The sequence below is a fragment of the Coregonus clupeaformis genome, chromosome 7 (assembly GCF_020615455.1).
Source record: "Coregonus clupeaformis isolate EN_2021a chromosome 7, ASM2061545v1, whole genome shotgun sequence".
NCBI classification, from domain to species: Eukaryota; Metazoa; Chordata; class Actinopteri; order Salmoniformes; family Salmonidae; genus Coregonus; species Coregonus clupeaformis.
The window spans coordinates 20,781,495-20,804,600 of NC_059198.1; the positions used below are offsets into that span (position 1 = coordinate 20,781,495).

At 43.9% G+C, this 23,106-nt stretch overlaps 1 protein-coding gene across 1 annotated transcript in view; it reads right to left on the reverse strand.

Moving 5' to 3' along the window:
* Positions 1–23,106, reverse strand: part of LOC121569845 (receptor-type tyrosine-protein phosphatase N2) — a 320,798-nt gene that overhangs the window by 256,317 nt on the left and 41,375 nt on the right. Inside the window, exon 2 of the mRNA XM_041881082.2 lies at positions 10,425–10,475. Within this exon, the coding sequence (XP_041737016.1) occupies positions 10,425–10,475 (51 nt within the window). The remainder of the gene's footprint in view (positions 1–10,424; positions 10,476–23,106) is intronic.

Sequence of the window (23,106 nt, forward strand, 5' to 3'; positions counted from 1 at the left end):
GCAAAGAGAAACGACAGTCCATCATTACTTTAAGACATGAAGGTCAGTCAATACGGAACATTTCAAGAACTTTGAAAGTTTCTTCAAGTGCAGTCGCAAAAACCATCAAGCGCTATGATGAAACTGGCTCTCATGAGGACCGCCACAGGAATGGAAGACCCAGAGTAACCTGTGCTGCAGAGGATAAGTTCATTAGAGTTACCAGTCTCAGAAATTGCAGCCCAAATAAATGCTTCACAGACTTCAAGTAACAGACACATCTCAACATCAACTGTTCAGAGGAGACTGTGTGAATCAGGCCTTCATGGTCGAATTGTTGCAAAGAAACCACTACTAAAGGACACCAATAATAAGAAGAGACTTGCTTGGGCCAAGAAACACGAGCAATGGACATTAGACCGGTGGAAATGTGTCCTTTGGTCTGGGGTCCAAATTTGAGATTTTTTGTTCCAACCGCCGTGTCTTTGTGAGACGCGGTGTGGGTGAACGGATGATCTCCGCATATGTATTTCCAACCATAAAGCATGGAGGAGGAGGTGTTATGGTGTGGGGGTGCTTTGCTGGTGACACTGTCTGTGATTTATTTAGAATTCAAGGCACACTTAACCAGCATGGCTACCACAGCATTCTGCAGCGATACAGTTTGGGCTTAGTGGGACTATCATTTGTTTTTCAACAGGACAATGACCCAACACACCTCCAGGCTGTGTAAGGGTTATTTTACCAAGAAGGAGAGTGATGGAATGCTACATCAGATGACCTGGCCTCCACAATCCCCCGACCTCAACCAAATTGAGATGGTTTGGGATGAGTCGGACCGCAGAGTGAAGGAAAAGCATCCAACAAGTGCTCAGCATATGTGGGAACTCCTTCAAGACAGTTGGAAAAGCATTCAAGGTGAAGCTGGTTGAGAGAATGCCAAGAGTGTGCAAAGCTGTCATCAAGGCAAAGGGAGGCTATTTGAAGAATCTCAAATATAAAATATATTTTGATTTGTTGAACACTTTTTTGGTTACTACATGATTACATATGTGTTATTTAATAGTTTTGATGTCTTGTAGAAAATAGTAAAAATTAAGAAAAACCCTTGAATGAGTAGGTGTTCTAAAACTTTTGACCGGTAGTGTATATATCTTTTTTTTTTCAATGAATGAGTAGCAAAGTGTATCGATAGGCTTGTGTTGTTATTATTAGTGGCTGTGTGTTTTTTAATATGAAGGAATACTTCAATTTCTCTGGTCATATGAATAACAACATGAATTTGTGCATGTTGCAATAATAATGGGGTGTGACTCGAGTTTCGCCATCAGCTCAAAGACGGTGTCCCCTTTTTGGTCAGTCTTAGTGGAGGGGGGAGAGCTGAGAGACAGTCAGACGGTGAGTGTCGGAGTCTCTGATGCTCTCCCTCCGCTGAAACTGACCATCAGATGCAGGCACCATCAGTCTAGTAAAATAAGGAAAGCATATTATTTCAATTTATGCTCACTAAGCTGTGCCACACAACTAATACAACAAATAATGATCTATTACCAGTGTGTTGGGGGGCCCACCCATGCCCTCCCAGGCCCACCCATGGCTGCACCCCTGCCCAGTCATGTGAAATCTATAGATTAGGGCCTAATTAATTTATTTCAATTGACGGATTTCCTTATATGAACTGTAACTCAGTAAACTCTTTGACATTTTTGCATGTTGCATTTATATTGTTGTTTAGTATAATTTCAAAATGGTCTAAGAACAACATTGGCAGGGCAATTCAAGCATGTGATAATTTATTGGGCCTATAGCCTACTGCACAAACCTCATTGGTACAGAACTGTTTTTAATAGGTTAATATTGCATAGGTTTATGTTTTTTAAGTCATATAAAAAAAAAATCTGAGCGGTAGATCCTGGCCTGTATTTTGACTCAGAAAGTGATCTTGGCTCCGAAAAGTTTGGTGCCCACTGCTTTAGGATAACAAAACAAATCACCAAAGCTGACAGGCAGTCAAGGACAGCAAGCATTTCAGTAGGAGACCTGGCAATCTGAAGTTGGGAGAAACAGGCTCTGGAGACTAAGCCATGCCTTAGCTCCGTCCCAAATGGCACCCTATTCCCTATATAGCGCACTACTTTTAAACAGGGCCCATGCGTCCCAAATCACACCATATTCCCTACATAGTGCATTAGTTTTGACCAGAGCCCTAAAGGAAATAGAGGGCCATCTGGGGGTGCATACTCTATATCGGTCTGAATAAACATGGTAACCCAGGTTGATTTACAATTGTAAATCGTAATTCCAAGCTACGGGCTACACAGTATGACACAGTAGGTCTATATCAGCAATCTACATTAAGTGACATTGTCTGTAATATCGGTGGATTTGATTCAAGCAGAGAAAGGAAGATGAAGCGAGGTCTATAGGAAGTAGGAAGCTCTTAAAAGACCACACAGGGATCTACATTGAGCCAAGCTGACCACCAATCAATTTTTATTTTACCTTTATTTAACTAGGCAAGTCAGTTAAGAACAAATTCTTATTTACAATGACGGCCTACACCGGCCAAACCCGGATGACGCTGGGCCAATTGTGCGCCGCCCTATGGGACTCCCAATCACGGCCGGTTGTGATACAGCCTGGAATCGAACCAGGTGGTCTGTAGTGACGCCTCAAGCACTGAGATGCAGTGCCTTAGACCGCTGCGCCACTCGGGAGCCCCAATACTACAACATCACTTAGAGTTTAACCTTTTACTGCAGTGGGCTAAACCAGGGTCACACAGACTGTTTCTTGGTAATCTTAAACACATCTACTTTGTAACAAAAGTAGACACCTGTACCATGTTAGATATAGAGTTGAAATGTATTCAATTTAGAGTTTGCATTCCAATATTACACTTGACATACATCACAGAAGACTGAAATATAACAAAACCGTTTGACATAGAAACACTGGATAGAAAGAAAAAAAAGTGTATTAATTATGAAATTATGAAAAATATTAATAACATTCCACCCATGAGGCCACTAGGTCATTTGACTGCAGGAAAGAGCTACTAGAAACAAAAGGTTGACCTGGGGGGCGCATCAAGAACCACTGCACATTATGCTTCTCACACAAATATCTGGTGTAAAGGCGATGTTCGTTTTCTTTGTTAAGTGCTCACCAGAAACAGACACCTGGAAGCAAAGCATCATGAATTCAAAAAATAAAATGGAACTATGGAATCTCTTTTCTTGTGAGCATTCATTTGCCATTCACAATGAGGAAAAGGCACCGATGGTTCCTCCTATCTTCCAATATCTCTAGTTAATTGCGACGCTAAGGGTTTCACAAAAAATTCTCAGCCACGGAAAAGGGGCCATTTCCTGCTGAGGGGTGTGAAATGAGGAAATTTCCCTCCTGTGTAACTGACTGCCATGCCAGCAGCCAAGCTGAATGAGAAACAGAGTAAGGTTGAACCAGCCTAGAATAAACCAGGTTAGTTCTTCAGGGACTGAGAGCAGAGAATAAGTGGCAGAGGTAGTTATACAACCACACACTCTTGTCACAGTGTTATTCATTATGAGTGAATTAGTCTATATATAGAATGACAGAGCATAATCTTAGATATGGATAGGAGCGCCCACGTTAAGAATTTTCTTAAGATTGGGAGTTAGATTGATGGAGATCTAATGTAGGTGTTCCTTTGCAAGCCACCTCATTTGAGGATGGATTTCATAATGAGCTCATTGAGGGCTAAATGAAGCGAGCTGCGTTCATTCAAACAAACAAAATAACATTTAAGCCCAGAAGTTTAGTCATTATGTTTACTGGTGTAAAGAAAAATGTAACACGCATGTGGTGTCTCGGTTAGGCCAGGGATCTGTTAGAAGTATATGACAAAGAACATATACTAAGCGTCTCAGAGTAGAAATGCTGATTTAAGATCAGTTTTGCCTTTTAGATCACAAAATGCCGACCGTATTATCTCCCAAGATAATTTTCTTTGGTTTTAGTCACGGCCATGTATATCCCCCCTCAAGCCGATACCACGACGGCCCTCAAAGAACTTCACTGGACTTTATGGAAACCACATATCCTGAGGCTGCATTGATTGTAGCCGGGGATTTTAACAAAGCAAATTTGAGGACTAGGCTGCCGAAGTTCTATCAACATATCGACTATTGTACTCAGGCTGCTAAAATCCTCGACCATTGCTATTTGAACTTCCGGGATGGTTATAATGCCCTCCCCCGCCCTCCTTTCGGCAAATCTGACCACGACTCCATTTTGCTCCTCCCTTTCTATAGGCAGAAACTCAAACAGGAAGTACCCGTGCTAAGGACTATTCAACTCTGGTCTGACCAATCGGAATCCACGCTTCAAGATTGTTTTGATTACACGGACTGGGACATGTGAATTAATAATAATTTAGACGAATACACTGAAACGGTGACTGAGTTTATCAGGAAGTGTATAGGTGATGTTGTGCCCACTGTGACTATTAAACCTACCCTAACCAGAAACCATGGATAGATGGCAGCATTCGCACAAAACTGAAAGCATGAACCACCACATTTAACCATGGCAAGGTGACTGGGAATATGGCAGAATACAAAACAGTGTAGCTACTCACTCTGCATGGCAATTAAACTGGCAAAACATCAGTATAGAGATAAAGTGGAGTCGCAATTCAACAGCTCAGACACGAGACTTATGTGGCAGGGTCTACAGACAATCACGGACTACAAAAGGAAAACCAGCCACGTCACCGACACCGACGTCTCGCTTCCAGAAAAATCTAAACACCTTCTTCGCCCACTTTGAGGATAACACAGTGCCACCGACAAGGACTGTGGCCTCTCCTTCTCCATGGCCGACCTGAGTAAGACATTTAAGCATGTTAACCCCAGCAAGGCTGCTGGCCCAGACAGCATCCCTAGCCGCGTCCTCAGAGCATGTGCAGACCAGCTGGCTGGTGTGTTTACGGACATATTCAATCTCTCCCTTTCCCAGTCTGCTGTCCTCACATGCTTCAAGATGGCCACCATTGTTCCTGTACCCAAGAAAGCAAAGGTAACTGAACTAAATGACTATCGCCCCGTAGCACTCACCTCTGTCAACATGAAGTGCATTGAGAGACTACCTTACCTGTCACCCTAGACCCACTTCAATTTGCTTACCGCCCCAATAGATCCACAGACGATGCAATCGCCATCACACTGCACACTGCCCTATCCCATCTGGACAAGAGGAATACCTATGTAAGAATGCTGTTCATTGACTATAGCTCAGCATTCAACACCATAGTACCCTCCAAGCTCATCATTAAGCTTGAGGCCCTGGGTCTGAACCCCGCCCTGTGCAACTGGGTCCTGGACTTCCTGACGGGCCGCCCCCAGGTGGTGAAGGTAGGAAACAACATCTCCACTTCGCTGATCCTCAACACTGGGGCCCCACAAGGGTGCTTGCTCAGCCCCCTCCTGTACTCCCTGTTCACCCATGACTGCGTGGCCAAGCATGCCTCCAATTCAATCATCAAGTTTGCAGACGACACAACAGTAGTAGACTTGATTACCAACAATGACGAGACAGCCTACAGGGAGGAGGTGAGGGCTCTGGGAGTGTGGTGCCAGGAAAATAACCTCTCACTCAACGTCAACAAAACAAAGGAGATTATCGTGGACATCAGGAAACAGCAGAGGGTGCAACCCCCTATCCACATCGACAGAGCCTCTTCAACCTCAGGAGGCTGAATAAATTTGGCTTGGCACCTAAAACCCTCACAAACTTTTACAGATGCACAATTGAGAGCATCCTGTCGGGCTGTATCACCGCCTGGTACGGCAACTGCAACGCCCGCAACCACAGGGCTCTCCAGAGGGTGGTGCGGTCTGCCGAACGCATTACCGGGGGCAAACTACCTGCCCTCCAGGACACCTACAGCACCCGATGTCACAGGAAGGCCAAAAATATCATCAAGGACAAAAAACACCCGAGCCACTGCCTGTTCACCCCGCTATCATCCATAAGGCGAGGTCAGTACAGGTGCATCAAAGCTGGGACCGAGAGAATGAAAAACAGCTTCTATCTCAAGGCCATCAGACTGTTAAATAGCCATCTCTAGCACATGAGAGGCTGCTGCTGCCTATTGGAATCACTGGCCACTTTATGAAATGAAACACTAGTCACTTTAATAATGTTTACATATCTTGCACTACTCATCTCATATGTACATACTGTATTCTATAATATTCTACTGTATCTTAGTCCATGTCGCTCTGTCATTGCTTGTCTATATATGTATATATTCTTAAATTCCATTCCTTACTCAGATTTGTGTGTATTGGGTATATGTTGTGAAATTGTTAGATATTACTTGTTAGATATTACTGCACTGTCGGCGCTAGAAGCACAAGCATTTCGCTACACCCGCAATAACATCTGCTAAACACGTGTATGTGACAAATACAATTTGATTTGATTTGAGATTTGATTTGATGAAGCCTACGTGGACAGGGGGAAGCTTGATACATACAGTGGCTTGCGAAAGTATTCACCCCCCTTGGCATTTTTCCTATTTTGTTGCCTTACAACCTGGAATAAAAATTGATTTTTGGGGGGTTTGTATCATTTGTTTTACACAACATGCCTACCACTTTGAAGATGCAAAATATATACTTTTTTGTGAAAAAAATCAAGAAATAAGACAAAAAAACAGAAAACTTGAGCGTGCATAACTATTTACCCCCCCAAAGTCAATACTTTGTAGAGCCACCTTTTGCAGCAATTACAGCTGCAAGTCTCTTGGGGTATGTCTCTATAAGCTTGGCACATCTACCCACTGGGATTTTTGCCCATTCTTCAAGGCAAAACTGCTCCTTCAAGTTGGATGGGTTCCGCTGGTGTACAGCAATCTTTAAGTCATACCACAGATTCTCAATTGGATTGAGGTCTGGGCTTTGACTAGGCCATTCCAAGACATTTACAGTGAGGGAAAAAAGTATTTGATCCCCTGCTGATTTTGCACGTTTTCCCACTGACAAAGACATGATCAGTCTATAATTTTAATGGTAGGTTTATTTGAACAGTGAGAGACAGAATAACAACAACAAAATCCAGAAAAACGCATGTCAAAAATGTTATAAATTGATTTGTTAGTATTTGACCCCTCTGCAAAACATGACTTAGTACTTGGTGGCAAAACCCTTGTTGGCAATCACAGAGGTCAGACGTTTCTTGTAGTTGGCCACCAGGTTTGCACACATCTCAGGAGGGATTTTGTCCCACTCCTCTTTGCAGATCTTCTCCAAGTCATTAAGGTTTCGAGGCTGACGTTTGGCAACTCGAACCTTCAGCTCCCTCCACAGATTTTCTATGGGATTAAGGTCTGGACACTGGCTAGGCCACTCCAGGACCTTAAAGTGCTTATTCTTGAGCCACTCCTTTGTTGCCTTGGCCGTGTGTTTTGGGTCATTGTCATGCTGGAATACCCATCCACGACCCATTTTCAATGCCCTGGCTGAGGGAAGGAGGTTCTCACCCAAGATTTGACGGTACATGGCCCCGTCCATCGTCCCTTTGATGCGGTGAAGTTGTCCTGTCCCCTTAGCAGAAAAAACACCCCCAAAGCATAATGTTTCCACCTCCATGTTTGACGGTGGGGATGGTGTTCTTGGGGTCATAGGCAGCATTCCTCCTCCTCCAAACACGGCGAGTTGAGTTGATGCCAAAGAGCTCCATTTTGGTCTCATCTGACCACAACACTTTCACCCAGTTCTCCTCTGAATCATTCAGATGTTCATTGGCAAACTTCAGACGGGCCTGTATATGTACTTTCTTGAGCAGGGGGACCTTGGTCGCTGCAGAATTTCAGTCTTTCACGGCGTAGTGTGTTACCAATTGTTTTCTTGGTGACTATGGTCCCAGCTGCCTTGAGATCATTGACAAGATCCTCCCTTATAGTTCTGGGCTGATTCCTCACCGTTCTCATGATCATTGCAACTCCACGAGGTGAGATCTTGCATGGAGCCCCAGGCCGAGGGAGATTGACAGTTCTTTTGTGTTTCTTCCATTTGCGAATAATCGCACCAACTGTTGTCACCTTCTCACCAAGCTGCTTGGCGATGGTCTTGTAGCCCATTCCAGCCTTGTGTAGGTCTACAATCTTGTCCCTGACATCCTTGGAGAGGTCTTTGGTCTTGGCCATGGTGGAGAGTTTGGAATCTGATTGATTGATTGCTTCTGTCGACAGGTGTATTTTATACAGGTAACAAGCTGAGATTAGGAGCACTCCCTTTAAGAGTGTGCTCCTAATCTCAGCTCGTTACCTGTATAAAAGTCACCTGGGTGCCAGAAATCTTTCTGATTGAGAGGGGGTCAAATACTTATTTCCCTCATTAAAATGCAAATCAATTTATAACATTTTTGACATGTGTTTTTCTGGATTTTGTTGTTGTTATTCTGTCTCTCACTGTTCAAATAAACCTACCATGAAAATTATAGACTGATCATTTCTTTGTCAGTGGGCAAACGTACAAAATCAGCAGGGGATCAAATACTTTTTTCCCTCACTGTAAATGTTTCCCCTTAAACCACTCAAGTGTTGCTTTAGCAGTATACTTAGGGTTAATGTCCTGCTGGAAGGTGAACCTCCGTCCCAGTCTCAAATCTCTGGAAGACTGAAACAGGTTTCCCTCAAGAATTTCCCTGTATTTAGCGCCATCCATCATTCCTTCAATTCTGACCAGTTTCCCAGTCACTGCCGATGAAGAACATCCCCACAGCATGATGCTGCCACCACCATGCTTCACTGTGGGGATGGTGTTCTCGGGGTGATGAGAGGTGTTGGGTTTGCGCCAGACATAGCGTTTTCCTTGATGGCCAAAAAGCTCAACATTAGTCTCATCTGACCAGAGTACCTTCTTCCATATGTTTGGGGAGTCTCCCACATGTTTGCTTATTTTTTTCTTTAAGCAATGGCTTTTTGCTGGCCACTTTTCCGTAAAGTCTAGCTTTGTGGAGTGTACGGCTTAAAGTGGTCCTATTGACAGATACTCCAATCTCAGCTGTGGAGCTTTGCAGCTCCTTCAGGGTTATCTTTGGTCTCTTTGTTGCCTCTCTGATTAATGCCCTCCTTGCCTGGTCCATGAGTTTTGGTGGGCGGCCCTCTCTTGGCAGGTTTGTTGTGGTGCCATATTCTTTCAATTTTTTTATAATGGATTTAATGGCGCTCCGTGGGATGTTCAAAGTTTCTGATATTTTTTTATAACCCAACCCTGATCTGTACTTCTCCACAACTTTGTCCCTGACCTGTTTGGAGAGCTCCTTGGTCTTCATGGTGCCGCTTGCTTGGTGGTGCCCCTTGCTTAGTGGTGTTGCAGACTCTGGGGCCTTTCAGAACAGGTGTATATATACTGAGATTATGTGACAGATCATGTGACACTTAGATTGCACACAGGTGGACTTTATTTAACTAATTATGTGACTTCTGAAGGTAATTGATTGCACCAGATCTTATTTAGGGGCTTCATAGCAAAGGGGGTGAATACATATGCACGCACCACTTTTCCGTTATTTATTTTTTAGAATCTTTTGAAACAAGTTATTTTTTTCATTTCACTTCACCAATTTGGACTATTTTGTGTATGTTCATTACATGAAATCCAAATAAAAATCAAATTCAATTACAGGTTGTAATGCAACAAAATAGGAAAAACGCCAAGGGGGATGAATACTTTTGTAAGGCACTGTACGGCCCCTCAACAACTATCAGGACAATTTCCTATGGGGAATACATTAACCTTTCACGACGCTGCCTTCTGTTCTGAAGATCATCCACACATGTTTGCGTTGTTTATACAACTGTACACGATTCTTCCCAAAGGCCAAATGAATAAAGCCTCGACATTTCCCCTCTCAATCAAGATGTGACACGTTGTCTGGTCATTTCATGTCCAATGTCATGAACATTCATAGCTAGATTCAAAGTAAATGTAGGAGCATACAGAGGCAATTCATTCTATACTCTACTGTATATATAACCATGAGAACTTGATTGAGAGACGAAGGTTCTGTGGAGGTGCTGTGTGATCAAAAAACCCTAGAAATATTTGTAATTACTTTCCATTTTCTTAATGTTTCGCCCTAAGAACTTGTCTCACACTTCACTCATCAGCTTTGAATGTATGCAGACGCTCTCTGGTGCTTCTCACCGTCTATGTCACAAATGGCACCATATTCCCTATTTAGTGCACTATGGGCCCTGGTCAAAAGTAGTGCACTATAAAGGGAATAGGGTGCTATTTGGGATGCAGACTCAGTTTCCCCCCGGTAATGATGAAAGGCTATGAGTGCTTTAGAATAGTGTGTGTGAGTTGATACCATCACTGAAGGTCTACTGTATAATGAGGGTGGTGGGTGGTTGGTTGATTGTCACTTCTCAGAATTGGCTGGCTTACCGTTAGCGCAGAACTCGTAAGGTGTACAGAGCTCATCCTCAAACAGGCAACCTGAAACAGCGAGAGAAATGCAAACTTTGAACACAATTTACAACACATCAATTCATTCTCAAAGGACATTACACTTTCAAATCAAAGGTTGTCAGACGTTTTCAGACCTCTAGTAGTCTAATGTAAAGATGAAACCACATCCCACGACATCGGTTGTTTAGATTGAGCTATATGCCTCCACCCCGAATGAATGGAAAAGATAAACAGTGAAATATCATTAGCTAAATTACTAAACAAGTTCCCTGACATTTTGTGCAAAGGTTAATGCACCATTAATTAATTGATCTGATCAATAAAGTCTTGGTGTCTGATCACATTCATCAATGTCTCCTTACTACAGAGAAACGGCCAAATCGAAAAGCCAGCCAGTCAGGCAGTAAATCATTATTTAATCCTCACACAGAATGCTAATCTCTGTCATCTCTATTCACAAGGGTCAAGGAGTGAGAGAAAAAAACTTTCAAAATAGAACATTAACAACAACACTGATTGTAAAGGCTACATCAAGTCCCTTCACCTAACTAGATTTTAAGAGTAGGCTACAGCACCATGATACACCACTGTACTGTGCCTTTAGTTTTAAGCATGAGCTCTATGCCAGTGTGTTTCATAAGCGCCAGCTGCCAGCCAAACACTACACTCTTAGAAAAAAGGGTTCCAAAAGGGTTCTTCGGCTGTCCCCATAGGATAACCCTTTTTGGTTCCAGGTAGAACCCTTTTGGGTTCCAGGTAGAACCCTTTTGGGTTCCATGTAGAACCCTATGTGGAAAGGGTTTTACATGGAAGCTAAAAGGGTTATACCTGGAACCAAAAAGGGTTATCCTATGGGGACAGCCGAATAACCCTTTTATGTTCTAGATAGCACCTTTTTTTCTAAGAGTGTACTTAATTGACTTTAACAATTTTGGGTGCATCAGATGCCACCAAATTTGATTTTGTGCACCACCCTGGCTGGCAACTTTTTTCATTGCACTGGCTACTTCAGATTATCAGGAACACAGTGTAATGCCTAATTGTACCGCTATCTATCACCAATTAGCCAGCTTCCTTCCTCTGTCCTGTCTGGGTCTAATATCCCAGGTCCATCGGCAATGTTCTTCCCCTATATAATTATTAATGAACATTAACGCTGACTGAGCGAGTCTGGGTGTTCTTGTTCCAGACTGATAAATTAACAGATGGCTGGAGCTTCTGGGTTACAGGTCCTGATGGTCATATTTCACAATGAAGACTGACTAGACTCCAGCCTCTGGGATCAGACTGTTATCAACTCTCATGTACCCAGGTGAACATCCACCATTTATATGTCAGAGACTGAGAGGTACGGTTTCAAAATTCCCTTCCAGCCATTACTATGAGCCTGTCCTCCAATTTAAAGTGCCACTAGCCACCACTGGTGTGTAACTGTGGTCTGCTCAGGGTTTCTGCTTATGTGACGTGGGACAATGTCATGGTAGACATAATCAGAATGATCTAAACACCATCCTTATGACACTGTCTAGATAGATAAAAGGACTTTCTCTCTCTGTAATTTTGTCTGTGTCCAGGACCCCAGGTGCAGCTGTTGGCAGGCGTAAGCTAACCAGACACAGGCCTGTCCTCTGGCTGGCAGATTTATCCTGGGATGCTAAAGTGTCCTTGTGTCCACGTGAGGAGAAGAGAGCTACGCCACAGAGGACAGGGGAACATTGCTGCTGTAAAATATGGCCCACTCACAGAGGAAAAGAGGAGGTTATTTGACAATGCTTGTCTTGTCGAATCCCAGGGTGCCTCTGGGATAGTCAGGTATAGCACACAAAGGCAGTGTGACGTCCACAGCTGAATCCTCTGTGTCTTTGGTTTGGAACAATGCAAGCTTATGAACAGAACCTTTATTTCCAGAAAAAATATTTGGACAATCCAATCTGGGAATACTTTTGCAAGAGGACCTATTTATAGGCAGTGTGCCATATCACGACACAACATCAATAGCCACTATGGGTTATCATGAATAGGCCTAGCACACAAAGGCAGTGTGACGTCAACAGATGAATCCTCCGTTGTCACATACAGTATATACCTCAGTGATAGCCCATCACACTGAGTCACAAAACTTTGTCCTTTACCACTTTCTCTTTCTTTCTCTCACTCTATTTATCACCTGCAATGGCGAAGGAAAGCGCACCCACATGCCCCACTCGGATAGAGGTGCGCGGTTCGTGGCAGTGCATGCCTAATGGACTGAGTTGGAGGAGAAGCCTTGGACAGACAGTACTTTAATGACTGCTTGCGGAAGTGAGCAGTCTATAAATCACTCTACTGAGAGGAGAGAGAGAGAGAGAGAGAGAGAGAGAGAGAGGCAGAGAGATGATAAAGCATTACATGATGGCCACTGTAATTGTGACCCAGAGAATGAAATACATTAAAAAGCTTTCCCTCTCAGATGTGCTTTATAGCCTCTTTATATACCCTTGATGTAATTATTACTATATCTGTCCTGAGGAGGATACTGTTGGGAAACCATCTAGGAGAGAGAAGATATCAGACAGACATCGCTTGTTCAAGTTTCTTGGGTTTATTTCTGGTACACGTCATTAAAAAACATTTCCTTAATGTTCTCTAGGCCAATTTGATTAGTCACACAATGCACACTTTCCCGGGGATGTGAGTGCTACGTTGGCCTCCAAATTGCGTCTGCTCTGGGTAATGAATTATTTTTTGTGTCAGCAGAATAGCTATTTAATAGTCAAGGGAGTGCCATTCCACAAAGGGACATAATCACAAAACTATTATGTAGCTCTGCTTTCAGGGACAAACACACGCACGCACCCACACACAATTTTTCTCTCTCACACCAAATGTCTCCAGCTGTCCATATATTTAAAAGCCTGAGGAATATGACTGTCACTCAACTGTTAAGTGTCTGGGAAATGGCAACCAAGGCTTCCCTTAGCCCCTCCATACTCCATCTCCCACATCTCAACCACACACAATGTTGCAAACCCTACAGACTGAACCAACTTCATAAAGTGTCTCAGAGTAAGAGTGCTGATCTAGGATCAGGTCCCCCCTGTCTATGTAATCATATGCAGTATGATCAAAAAGGCAAAACGGATCCTAGAACAGCACTCATACTCTGAGAAGTTTTGTGAATACTGACCCATATCGCTCTGAAATGTTGTTAAATGTATGCATTTTGAACGCAACGCGGACCATGCTTCAGTGCTTCAGGACCCTCAACCAACCATGCAATGGCCTCTTCATCATGCTCCTCACCCCTCGGCAATTACTGTCAGTCCACTCAACTTTACCACCTAATCACTCCACCAACTACTTCATTCATTACGTTGTCTGTGAGGGCTTGTCAGCTCTCAATATTAATTAATGCCTTCAATTTAATGAAGCGTCTGCCGTGTGTGTGTGTGTGTGTTGGTGGTGGTTAGTCAGATAGTACTGAGTGAGAGTAAGGCGGGCAGGATGTCCAATTGATAACGCCACGTCTCCACTCCCGGGCGCGGTGGTGGTAGAGATGATTAAAATAGTATTTTAATTAAAATGCAATCAGTGAGGATGCTGTTGAGGACCTCAGGACAAAAAAAATCTAAATGGATCCTGTTGTCGTTATCGGGTATCTGAGGAGAGAAACTCTTCCGAGAGAAACTCATATCTAAATTAAACAAACACATTACAACGCATGGCTATTTGAAAAGTTTATTTCAAAACGCTATATCCAACAATTTTTTACATACTTTTTTTTAAATCAGAAATTATTTCTTATGGGTACCTTCATGTCTGTGTAAAATATTACTGTTCTCAGAAGATAGATCATAGATGTGTATGAAAATAAATGTGTTTACTGTATGTCCATTGTTTAGCTGGAATGAAATGTTTGTCTCCTGTATATTTAACTCAGATATGTGGTTGTCTCACCTAGCTATTTTAAGATTAGTGCACTAACTGTAAGTCGCTCTGGATAAGAGCATCTGCTAAACAACAAAAATGTAAAATGTAAATGTTTTACATACAGATATCATATTACTGTATAGAATTATAAAAATTAAAATAAATGAAATATTGATGTCACAAATGTATCATTTGTACATTTATTTATGAACACTGTAGTTATTTGTTCAATTTGACTGTGTAAAACCTAGCAGGACTACGTATTTCTCTGAGAGTGTGGTGGATATATGCATTTAGCAAAAAAACATGATTATTTCTCTCTGAAATGAAACCATCAAGTGATAGATTTTAAACAAATACACGTCTGTCAATGAACAACCTTCTCCAATGCTGGCCCATGTTGACTCCAATGCTTCCCACAGTTGTATCAAGTTGGCTGGATGGCCTTTGGGCGGTGGACCATTCTTGATACACAAGGGAAACTGTTGAGTGTGAAAGACCCAGCAGCATTGGAGTTCTTGACACAAACCAGTGCGCCTGGCACCTACTACCATACCCCGTTCAAAGGCACAAACCTTTTGTCACCCTCTGAATGGCACACATACACAATCCATGTCACAATTGTCTCAAGGCTTAAAACTTAAAAATCCTTCTTTAACCTGTCTCCTCCCCTTTATCTACACTGATTGAAGTTGATTTAACAAGTGACATCAATAAGGGATCATAGCTTTCACCTGGATTCACCTGGTCAGTCTATGTCATGGAAAGAGTTCTTCATGTTTTGTATACTCAGTGTATAGCGTTTTGGAATTGCAGAGGAACACTAACTGACCAGAATTATCTCACATAGGAGTAGGCCTATATCAAACATGGAACACACACAGCAACAATGACTTATACTTGCTTGGATAACACAGCCTTGCTCCACACTGTAAAGGGGTTACTGTGAATTTGACAGTAGCTTACAGGCAGCTCGGTGGCAAGTAAAATTCTGTATTTCATATTACAGTACACCTACTGTAATATAAATATGGTATCAAAGCAAGTACTGTGTAATGACACACAGTGCAATACCTTAAAATTGACTGTATTATACTTTTTTTTTATATAATCTACGCTACCGTAATTGGAATGAATGGATGAAATTCATTGAGAGGATGGGTTTGTATTTTACTGTATTTTACTGTTATCACAAGGGATTGGTGTAAGCAGGTTGGCTGCTAGTTAAAGTGTTTACACATTACAGTATATTAAGGAATATTTAGTGTTTTATATCACTTGCACTCCTAGAGAACAAAATGCTCAACCATTTCAGGTTTAAGACTTCCACTCCAATCTGTCCCCTACACAAATTGATGCACCACTATAACCACATAGGACATAAATTGGTACAGCATTCTCACTCACGGGTGCAACAAATATAGCCTCTTACAAGGCACGCCTCAAAATATGTTAATGAGCCAGAAACAACAATACCCTGCACACACTAGTGGTCAAAGGGTTAATGGTGCTCCAAAGATACGGTACGGTACTGTATTCTGTGGGATGGAATTACAGTACCATTCTAAATACAGCAATTATTTGCCCCGCCCACAACATTTTCCCACAATGCACCATGATTTCCAGTATGCTGCAGTAAAACATTTCAGAGTATTTTACGGTTAATAATACCCAAAATTACAGTATAATTTACAGTTTTCCATTACAGTGTAAGTTAAAGAAAAATATGGCTCACACTCAAGATGTAGTCTCCGCATTTAGGAGTAGTCTCCGCATTTATGTGTGTGTATATGAATCCTCACCAGTGGTCTCAGGGTTCTCCCAGTCTTGACTGCTATCACACCGACCACATCAAGGACCGATCCATAAGGTTCCATGGTGAGGCCAGTCCTAGACTATAATGAGCATCCTCTTTGGGACTCCTCCACTACAGCAAATGGATACAGGTTCAAACCACATTGATTGGATTGTGTTGCTTTATTTCTTTTTTATGAATGAGCAAACATTGATTGAATGACTGACTTATTCTACTTATACTGACTTCACTCTTTTACTCATTCTTTCCAGGCTCTGACATAGCTTGTGATAATCCAACACCAGACAGTTCAGCAGTACATTATTAAAGCCTAATGCAAAATTAATTTGCTGAATAGAATGTGCTTAACTACAGGTAGGCTAAATGTAGCAGCTGCTGCTAAATATAGCTAGAGCCAGGTGACCTGATTTGCATTGATATGTGGAGGATCAAGAAGAAAAGATCTGAACCAGACTATGGTGTCCACATTAAGACAGCGGCAGCCTCAGCAGGACTTCTTTCAATCTTATTTCTAGGGTGCTTGAGCTGTAGAATTTAATTTACATAAATCATACATCTTTACATTGTCAATTGTTTAGGCAGCACAATGACATATTATCATAGACAGCAAATTCTCCAGTGAAGAATAATAATACATACAAACACAGAGTAAAATTGTTCATTCTGTGGACCCATATAGACACCGGAACAGTGTTAAATTAACACTGCTTAGTGTAAAGCCTTATTCAAATTTTACCAGAGTGCCTTGCCTTTCGAGTAAATTGTAGAGACACCACCCATGACTGTATTTGTTAGTTACAGTGTCACACCCTGACTCTAGGGACTCGTATTTGTTGAGTCAGGGTGTGTATTTTCTGTGTTGTGTTGTGCTATGTTGATTGTCTATGTTTAGATCTAGTATGTGTAGATCTATGTTGGCCGGTGTGGTTCCCAATCAGAGGCAGCTGTAGCTCGTTGTCTCTGATTGGGGACCATACTTAGGCAGCCTTTTGGCACCTGTTAGTTGTGGGATCTTGTTCCGTGTGAGGTTTGTTGTGTGTACCTTAGGACGTCACGTATCGTTAGTTTATTGTCTTTGTTCGTTGTGTTTATTCTATATTATAATAAACATGAATGCATATCACGCTGCGCCTTGGTCCTTCTCGTTCGTCAACGACCGTGACAGACAGATACAGTGGGGAGAACAAGTATTTGATACACTGCCGATTTTGCAAGTTTTCCTACTTACAAAGCATGTAGAGGTCTGTAATTTTTATCATAGGTACACTTCAACTGTGAGAGACGGAATCTAAAACAAAAATCCAGAAAATCACAATGTATGATTTTTAAGTAATTAATTTGCATTTTATTGCATGACATAAGTATTTGATCACCTACCAACCAGTAAGAATTCCAGCTCTCACAGACCTGTTAGTTTTTCTTTAAGAAGCCCTCCTGTTCTCCACTCATTACCTGTATTAACTGCACCTGTTTGAACTTGTTACCTGTATAAAAGACACCTGTCCACACACTCAATCAAACAGACTCCAACCTCTCCACAATGGCCAAGACCAGAGAGCTGTGTAAGGACATCAGGGATAAAATTGTAGACCTGCACAAGGCTGGGATGGGCTACAGGACAATAGGCAAGCAGCTTGGTGAGAAGGCAACAACTGTTGGCGCAATTATTAGAAAATGGAAGAAGTTCAAGATGACGGTCAATCACCCTCGGTCTGGGGCTCCATGCAAGATCTCACCTCGTGGGGCATCAATGATCATGAGGAAGGTGAGGGATCAGCCCAGAACTACACGGCAGGACCTGGTCAATGACCTGAAAAGAGCTGGGACTACAGTCTCAAAGAAAACCATTAGTAACACACTACGCCGTCATGGATTAAAATCCTGCAGTGCACGCAAGGGTCCCCCTGCTCAAGCCAGCGCATGTCCAGGCCCCGTCTGAAGTTTGCCAATGACCATCTGGATGATCCAGAGGAGGAATGGGAGAAGGTCATGTGGTCTGATGAGACAAAAATAGAGCTTTTTGGTCTAAACTCCACTCGCCGTGTTTGGAGGAAGAAGAAGGATGAGTACAACCCCAAGAACACCATCCCAACCGTGAAGCATGGAGGTGGAAACATCATTCTTTGGGGATGCTTTTCTGCAAAGGGAACAGGACGACTGCACCGTATTGAGGGGAGGATGGATGGGGCCATGTATCGCGAGATCTTGGCCAACAACCTCCTTCCCTCATTAAGAGCATTGAAGATGGGTCGTGGCTGGGTCTTCCAGCATGACAACGACCCGAAACACACAGCCAGGGCAACTAAGGAGTGGCTCCGTAAGAAGCATCTCAAGGTCCTGGAGTGGCCTAGCCAGTCTCCAGACCTGAACCCAATAGAAAATCTTTGGAGGGAGCTGAAAGTCCGTATTGCCCAGCGACAGCCCCGAAACCTGAAGGATCTGGAGAAGGTCTGTATGGAGGAGTGGGCCAATATCCCTGCTGCAGTGTGTGCAAACCTGGTCAAGACCTACAGGAAACGTATGATCTCTGTAATTGCAAACAAAGGTTTCTGTACCAAATATTAAGTTCTGCTTTTCTGATGTATCAAATACTTATGTCATGCAATAAAATGCAAATTCATTACTTAAAAAATCATGCAATGTGATTTTCTGGATTTTTGTTTTAGATTCCGTCTCTCACAGTTGAAGTGTACCTATGTTAAAAAATTACAGACCTCTACATGCTTTGTAAGTAGGAAAACCTGCAAAATCGGCAGTGTATCAAATACTTGTTCTCCCCACTGTACATGGTTGTTGCATTCATACATTTTTGGTCCTATGGACTTTACCAAGTGAGATCCTAAGCGAACGTCATCATTAAATTGCTTTAATATTGAACATTTAAACTGGAAAAAAACATTTCAGTAACAGGTGCAAAAACAAAAATAAACTGATTGGATTAGTTTTAGAAAAATGTATGTTATTTATCTAAGTATGGTTCCCAATCAGAGACAACAAGCAACAGCTGATTCTCGTTGCCTCTGATTGAGAACCACCCCGGCCAACCTAGAAAACACATGAACTAGAAACTGAACATAGAACACAAAACATAGACCCTACACACCCTGGCTCAACATATAAGAGTCCCCAGAGCCAGGGCGTGACAGTACCCAAGGCGCGGACTGCGACAGCGCCAACATAAACCCAACAGGGGAGGGGCCGGGTGGGCATTCCACCTCGGAGGCGGATCCGGCTTCGGGCGTGACCACCACCCTCTAACAACCCCCCCGTGGCGCCCCTGGTCTGGTCTGGCCCTGCTGGCTGGAGCTGGACTGGACATCGGTGGAGCGGATTGCTTAGGCTCCGGTGTGGAGCAGCTGACAGGTACCTGACCAGGCACCGGTGAAACAGGCATGGGCTGTGCCGGACTGACGACGCGCACCACAGGCTTGGTGCGGGGAGCAGGGACGGACCGTGCTGGCGACGCGCACCACAGGCTTGGTGCGGGGAGCAGGAACGGGCCGGACCGGGCTGACGTCGCGCACCACAGGCTTGGTGCGGGGAGCAGGAACAGGCCGGGCGGGCTGACGACGCGCACCATTGGCTTGGTGCGGGGAGCAGGAATGGGCCGGACCGGCTGACGAAGCGCACCACTGGCTTGGTGCGGGAGCAGGAACAGGCCGGGCCGGGCTGACGACGCGCACCCCTTGGCTTGGTGCGGGGGAGCAGGAACGGGCCGGACCGGAGCTGATGAAGCGCACCACTGGCTTGGTGCGGGGAGCAGGAACAGGCCGGGCCAGGCTGGCGACGCGCACCATTGGCTTGGTGCGAGTGGCAGGAACAGGCCGGGCCGGGCTGGCGACGCGCACCACAGGCTTGGAGCGAGGAGCAGGAACAGGCCGGGCCGGGCTGGCGACGCACATCACAGGCTTGGTGCGAGGGACAGGAACAGGCTGGACCGCACTGGGAACACACACCACTGGCCTTGTGCGGGGATCAGGAACGGGCCGGACCGGACTGGTAACACACCTCAGTACCTCTCGCCGTGCCTCTACACTTTCCTTCCCTCTAATGACCAATGGCCCCCGTAACCTGGTGGCCTTCTCTCCTCGTCCACAAACTCGCCCTTTATCTGCCTCCAGCAGCCCCGTCGTCCATGCCATGTGCCCCCCCAAAAAAATGTATTGGGGGTGCCTCTCGCCTGTCCGACGACGGCCCGGTTGGCGCCGCTTCTCCTCTCCTGCCTGGGTCTCCCCCTTCATCGCCCTCCATTAACGGACGGCCTCCTCCTCCGTGATCTGCCCCCAACCGAGGAGGACATCCACTAACGTTACCTCCGCCGTTTGCTCCTGGGCACGCTGCTTGGTCCTGTATTGGTGGGATCTTCTGTCACGATCGTCATAATGATTGGACCAAGGCGCAGCGTGATATGCGTACATCTCTTTAATGTGTACTTAGCAACACGATACAAAATACAAAACAACAAAACGAAACGTGAAGTCCTCGGTCATGAACACAAACCAACACGGAACAAGATCCCACAAAACACAAGTGCACAACAGGCTGCCTAAGTATAGTTCCCAATCAGAGACAACAAGCAACAGCTGATTCTCGTTGCCTCTGATTGAGAACCACCCCGGCCAACCTAGAAAACACATGAACTAGAAACTGAACCTAGAACACAAAACATAGACCCTACACACCCTGGCTCAACATATAAGAGTCCCCAGAGCCAGGGCGTGACAGTAGGGGTGCTATGGATAGGTATGACTCCTTTGGGTTTCCATAAAAAGTGGGAAAGAACGCTTCTCATCTGTTGTAGGCTAAGTGAATAACGTAATACGCCTCCGCCTGTAATATTTGACTTTGGTTTATAAGGGCGGGGTCAAGTTTGCCATTGAAGCTGCTTCACTCACATCTGCCTCATGCCCCACCACTACAGAGTTTAGTTACCTTCTTAGCTAGCTGTAAAAAGCGTTAGTGTTAGTAGCTAGCTCTACCCAGCTAATCTGCCACTGCCAAATTGATATCAGAAATAGGCTTTGCTAAAAGTACCTAAGCACAGCCAAGGAAAAGGAGAACAATGAGCAGAACTGAGCTCCAGCTAGCTCCACATGCAGAGCCTACCCACCCCTCCACAAGCGCCGCCAGGATACTGGCTCCACAGCCCCCTCCACCCCAGACTGTTCCTGACGATCTGGGAACAGAGGAGCTAGCCCAGACTAGCCTAGAACCCTACCCTAGCCGCAGGTTTTCTGTAGTGATGTTACGTTTGATACCGGAGCTCTGATGCATGCGTTGAAATCGCTAAGCAGTGTACTTCGAAGTAGTGTGCCGATGCCTGTATCACTTTATCAGAAGCACGCGATCAATGATGCTTACGCTTCGTTTAGTCAAACAACCACCTGATTGGTTTGGTATTGGTTTGGTGGAAAACAAAAAGGTTACGCTGCACACACGCTAGGAGGTGTGGGACGTCGTCTATAATAATTTGGCTGCTCTAAATTATTTTGAGCAGCAGGTGCCACTTGTGTACACTGTGTTGATCAAAGCCTCGAGTAATGAACCTATTTTTGCAACGATTGGATGGAAAACCTCAATGCTTCAGGAAGCGTCATTTCCTAATCACTAGTTTTCTGGTCAAAAACGTTCATTTAATAGCAACTAGTTCAAAGGAAGAGAGTGGCTGGAATATTCGAAAGTTCTGTGTTGGGTCCCATGCTGACATAGACAAGTCCTTCACCCAAGCTAGGTAATCTGACTGGAAGCATGCTTTTGATTTTACCAAAGGATTCGCTAGGCACGCATCAAGCAAAGAGCATTTGAAAATGCACTGCACTGTGGAAAGAAAAACACGTTCGAAGTGCTATGGTAACATCGGTGTCAACACTAATGATGGGCAGCTGGCAAGAAATCACATGTATTTGTCGCCGATTGTGGACATTATTGTTTCAAACCAGCAACTACTGAGGGGAACATTGGATGCGATAGAGTCAAGAGGGGAGGGGGGCAGTGGACTTTTCTGTCAATGGAATATACTCTCCGAAAAGACAAGGAACTTGCCAAGGTGTTTAGCACCATACCCCACAATGCCACATACGTCACACAATATTCCAAATTAAATCATAGGGCTCATGAGTGGGGCGTCCACAGCTACAGTCAGTCAGCACAGAAGAAGCATGCTACACCCAAGGAAAGTTAAACTAATCCAACTGGCATTTGAGGGGGATCTTGGAATGATAAATTACTCAGGAAGTTCCATGGAGGTTGCAACTCTTCTGAAAAGGTAAGAAACAATTTAACTGGTTGGTTTTTATCAAAATCTTGGTGGTATAGCCAGCGCCGTCATTTCAGCAAAGATCTAGGGTACGGAATGGCAAAATGACTTCCTAGACCAGCCTAGGTTTTCAACGGCCTTGCTTTAGTGTGTAGGGCGTTGTCCGTGGTGCTGATAGAGTGCAGCTGATCTCGCGCCAACCTGTCACTTCTTGGTCAAACGCAGTGGTGTAAAGTACTTAAGTATAAATAATTTAAAGTACTATTTAAGTAGTTTTTTTGGGTATCTATACTTTACTTTACTATTTATATTTTTGACTACTTTTACTTTTACTCCACTACATTCCTAAAGAAAACAATGTACTTTTTACTCCATACATTTTTCCTGACACCCAAAAGTACTCGTTACATTTTGAATGCTTAGCAGGACAGGAAAATTGTCCTATTTTCACACTTATCAAAATAATATCCATGGTCATCCCTACTGCTTCTGAATGCTTAGCAGGACTATTATGGTTGGTTCTTACATTTACATTTACGTCATTTAGCAGATGCTCTTATCCAGAGAGACTTACAAATTGGTAGAAGGATTACTAGGTATTCCTTAAAGAGGTGGGGTTTCAAGTGTCTCCGGAAGGTGGTGAGTGACTCCGCCGTCCTGGCGTCGTGAGGGAGCTT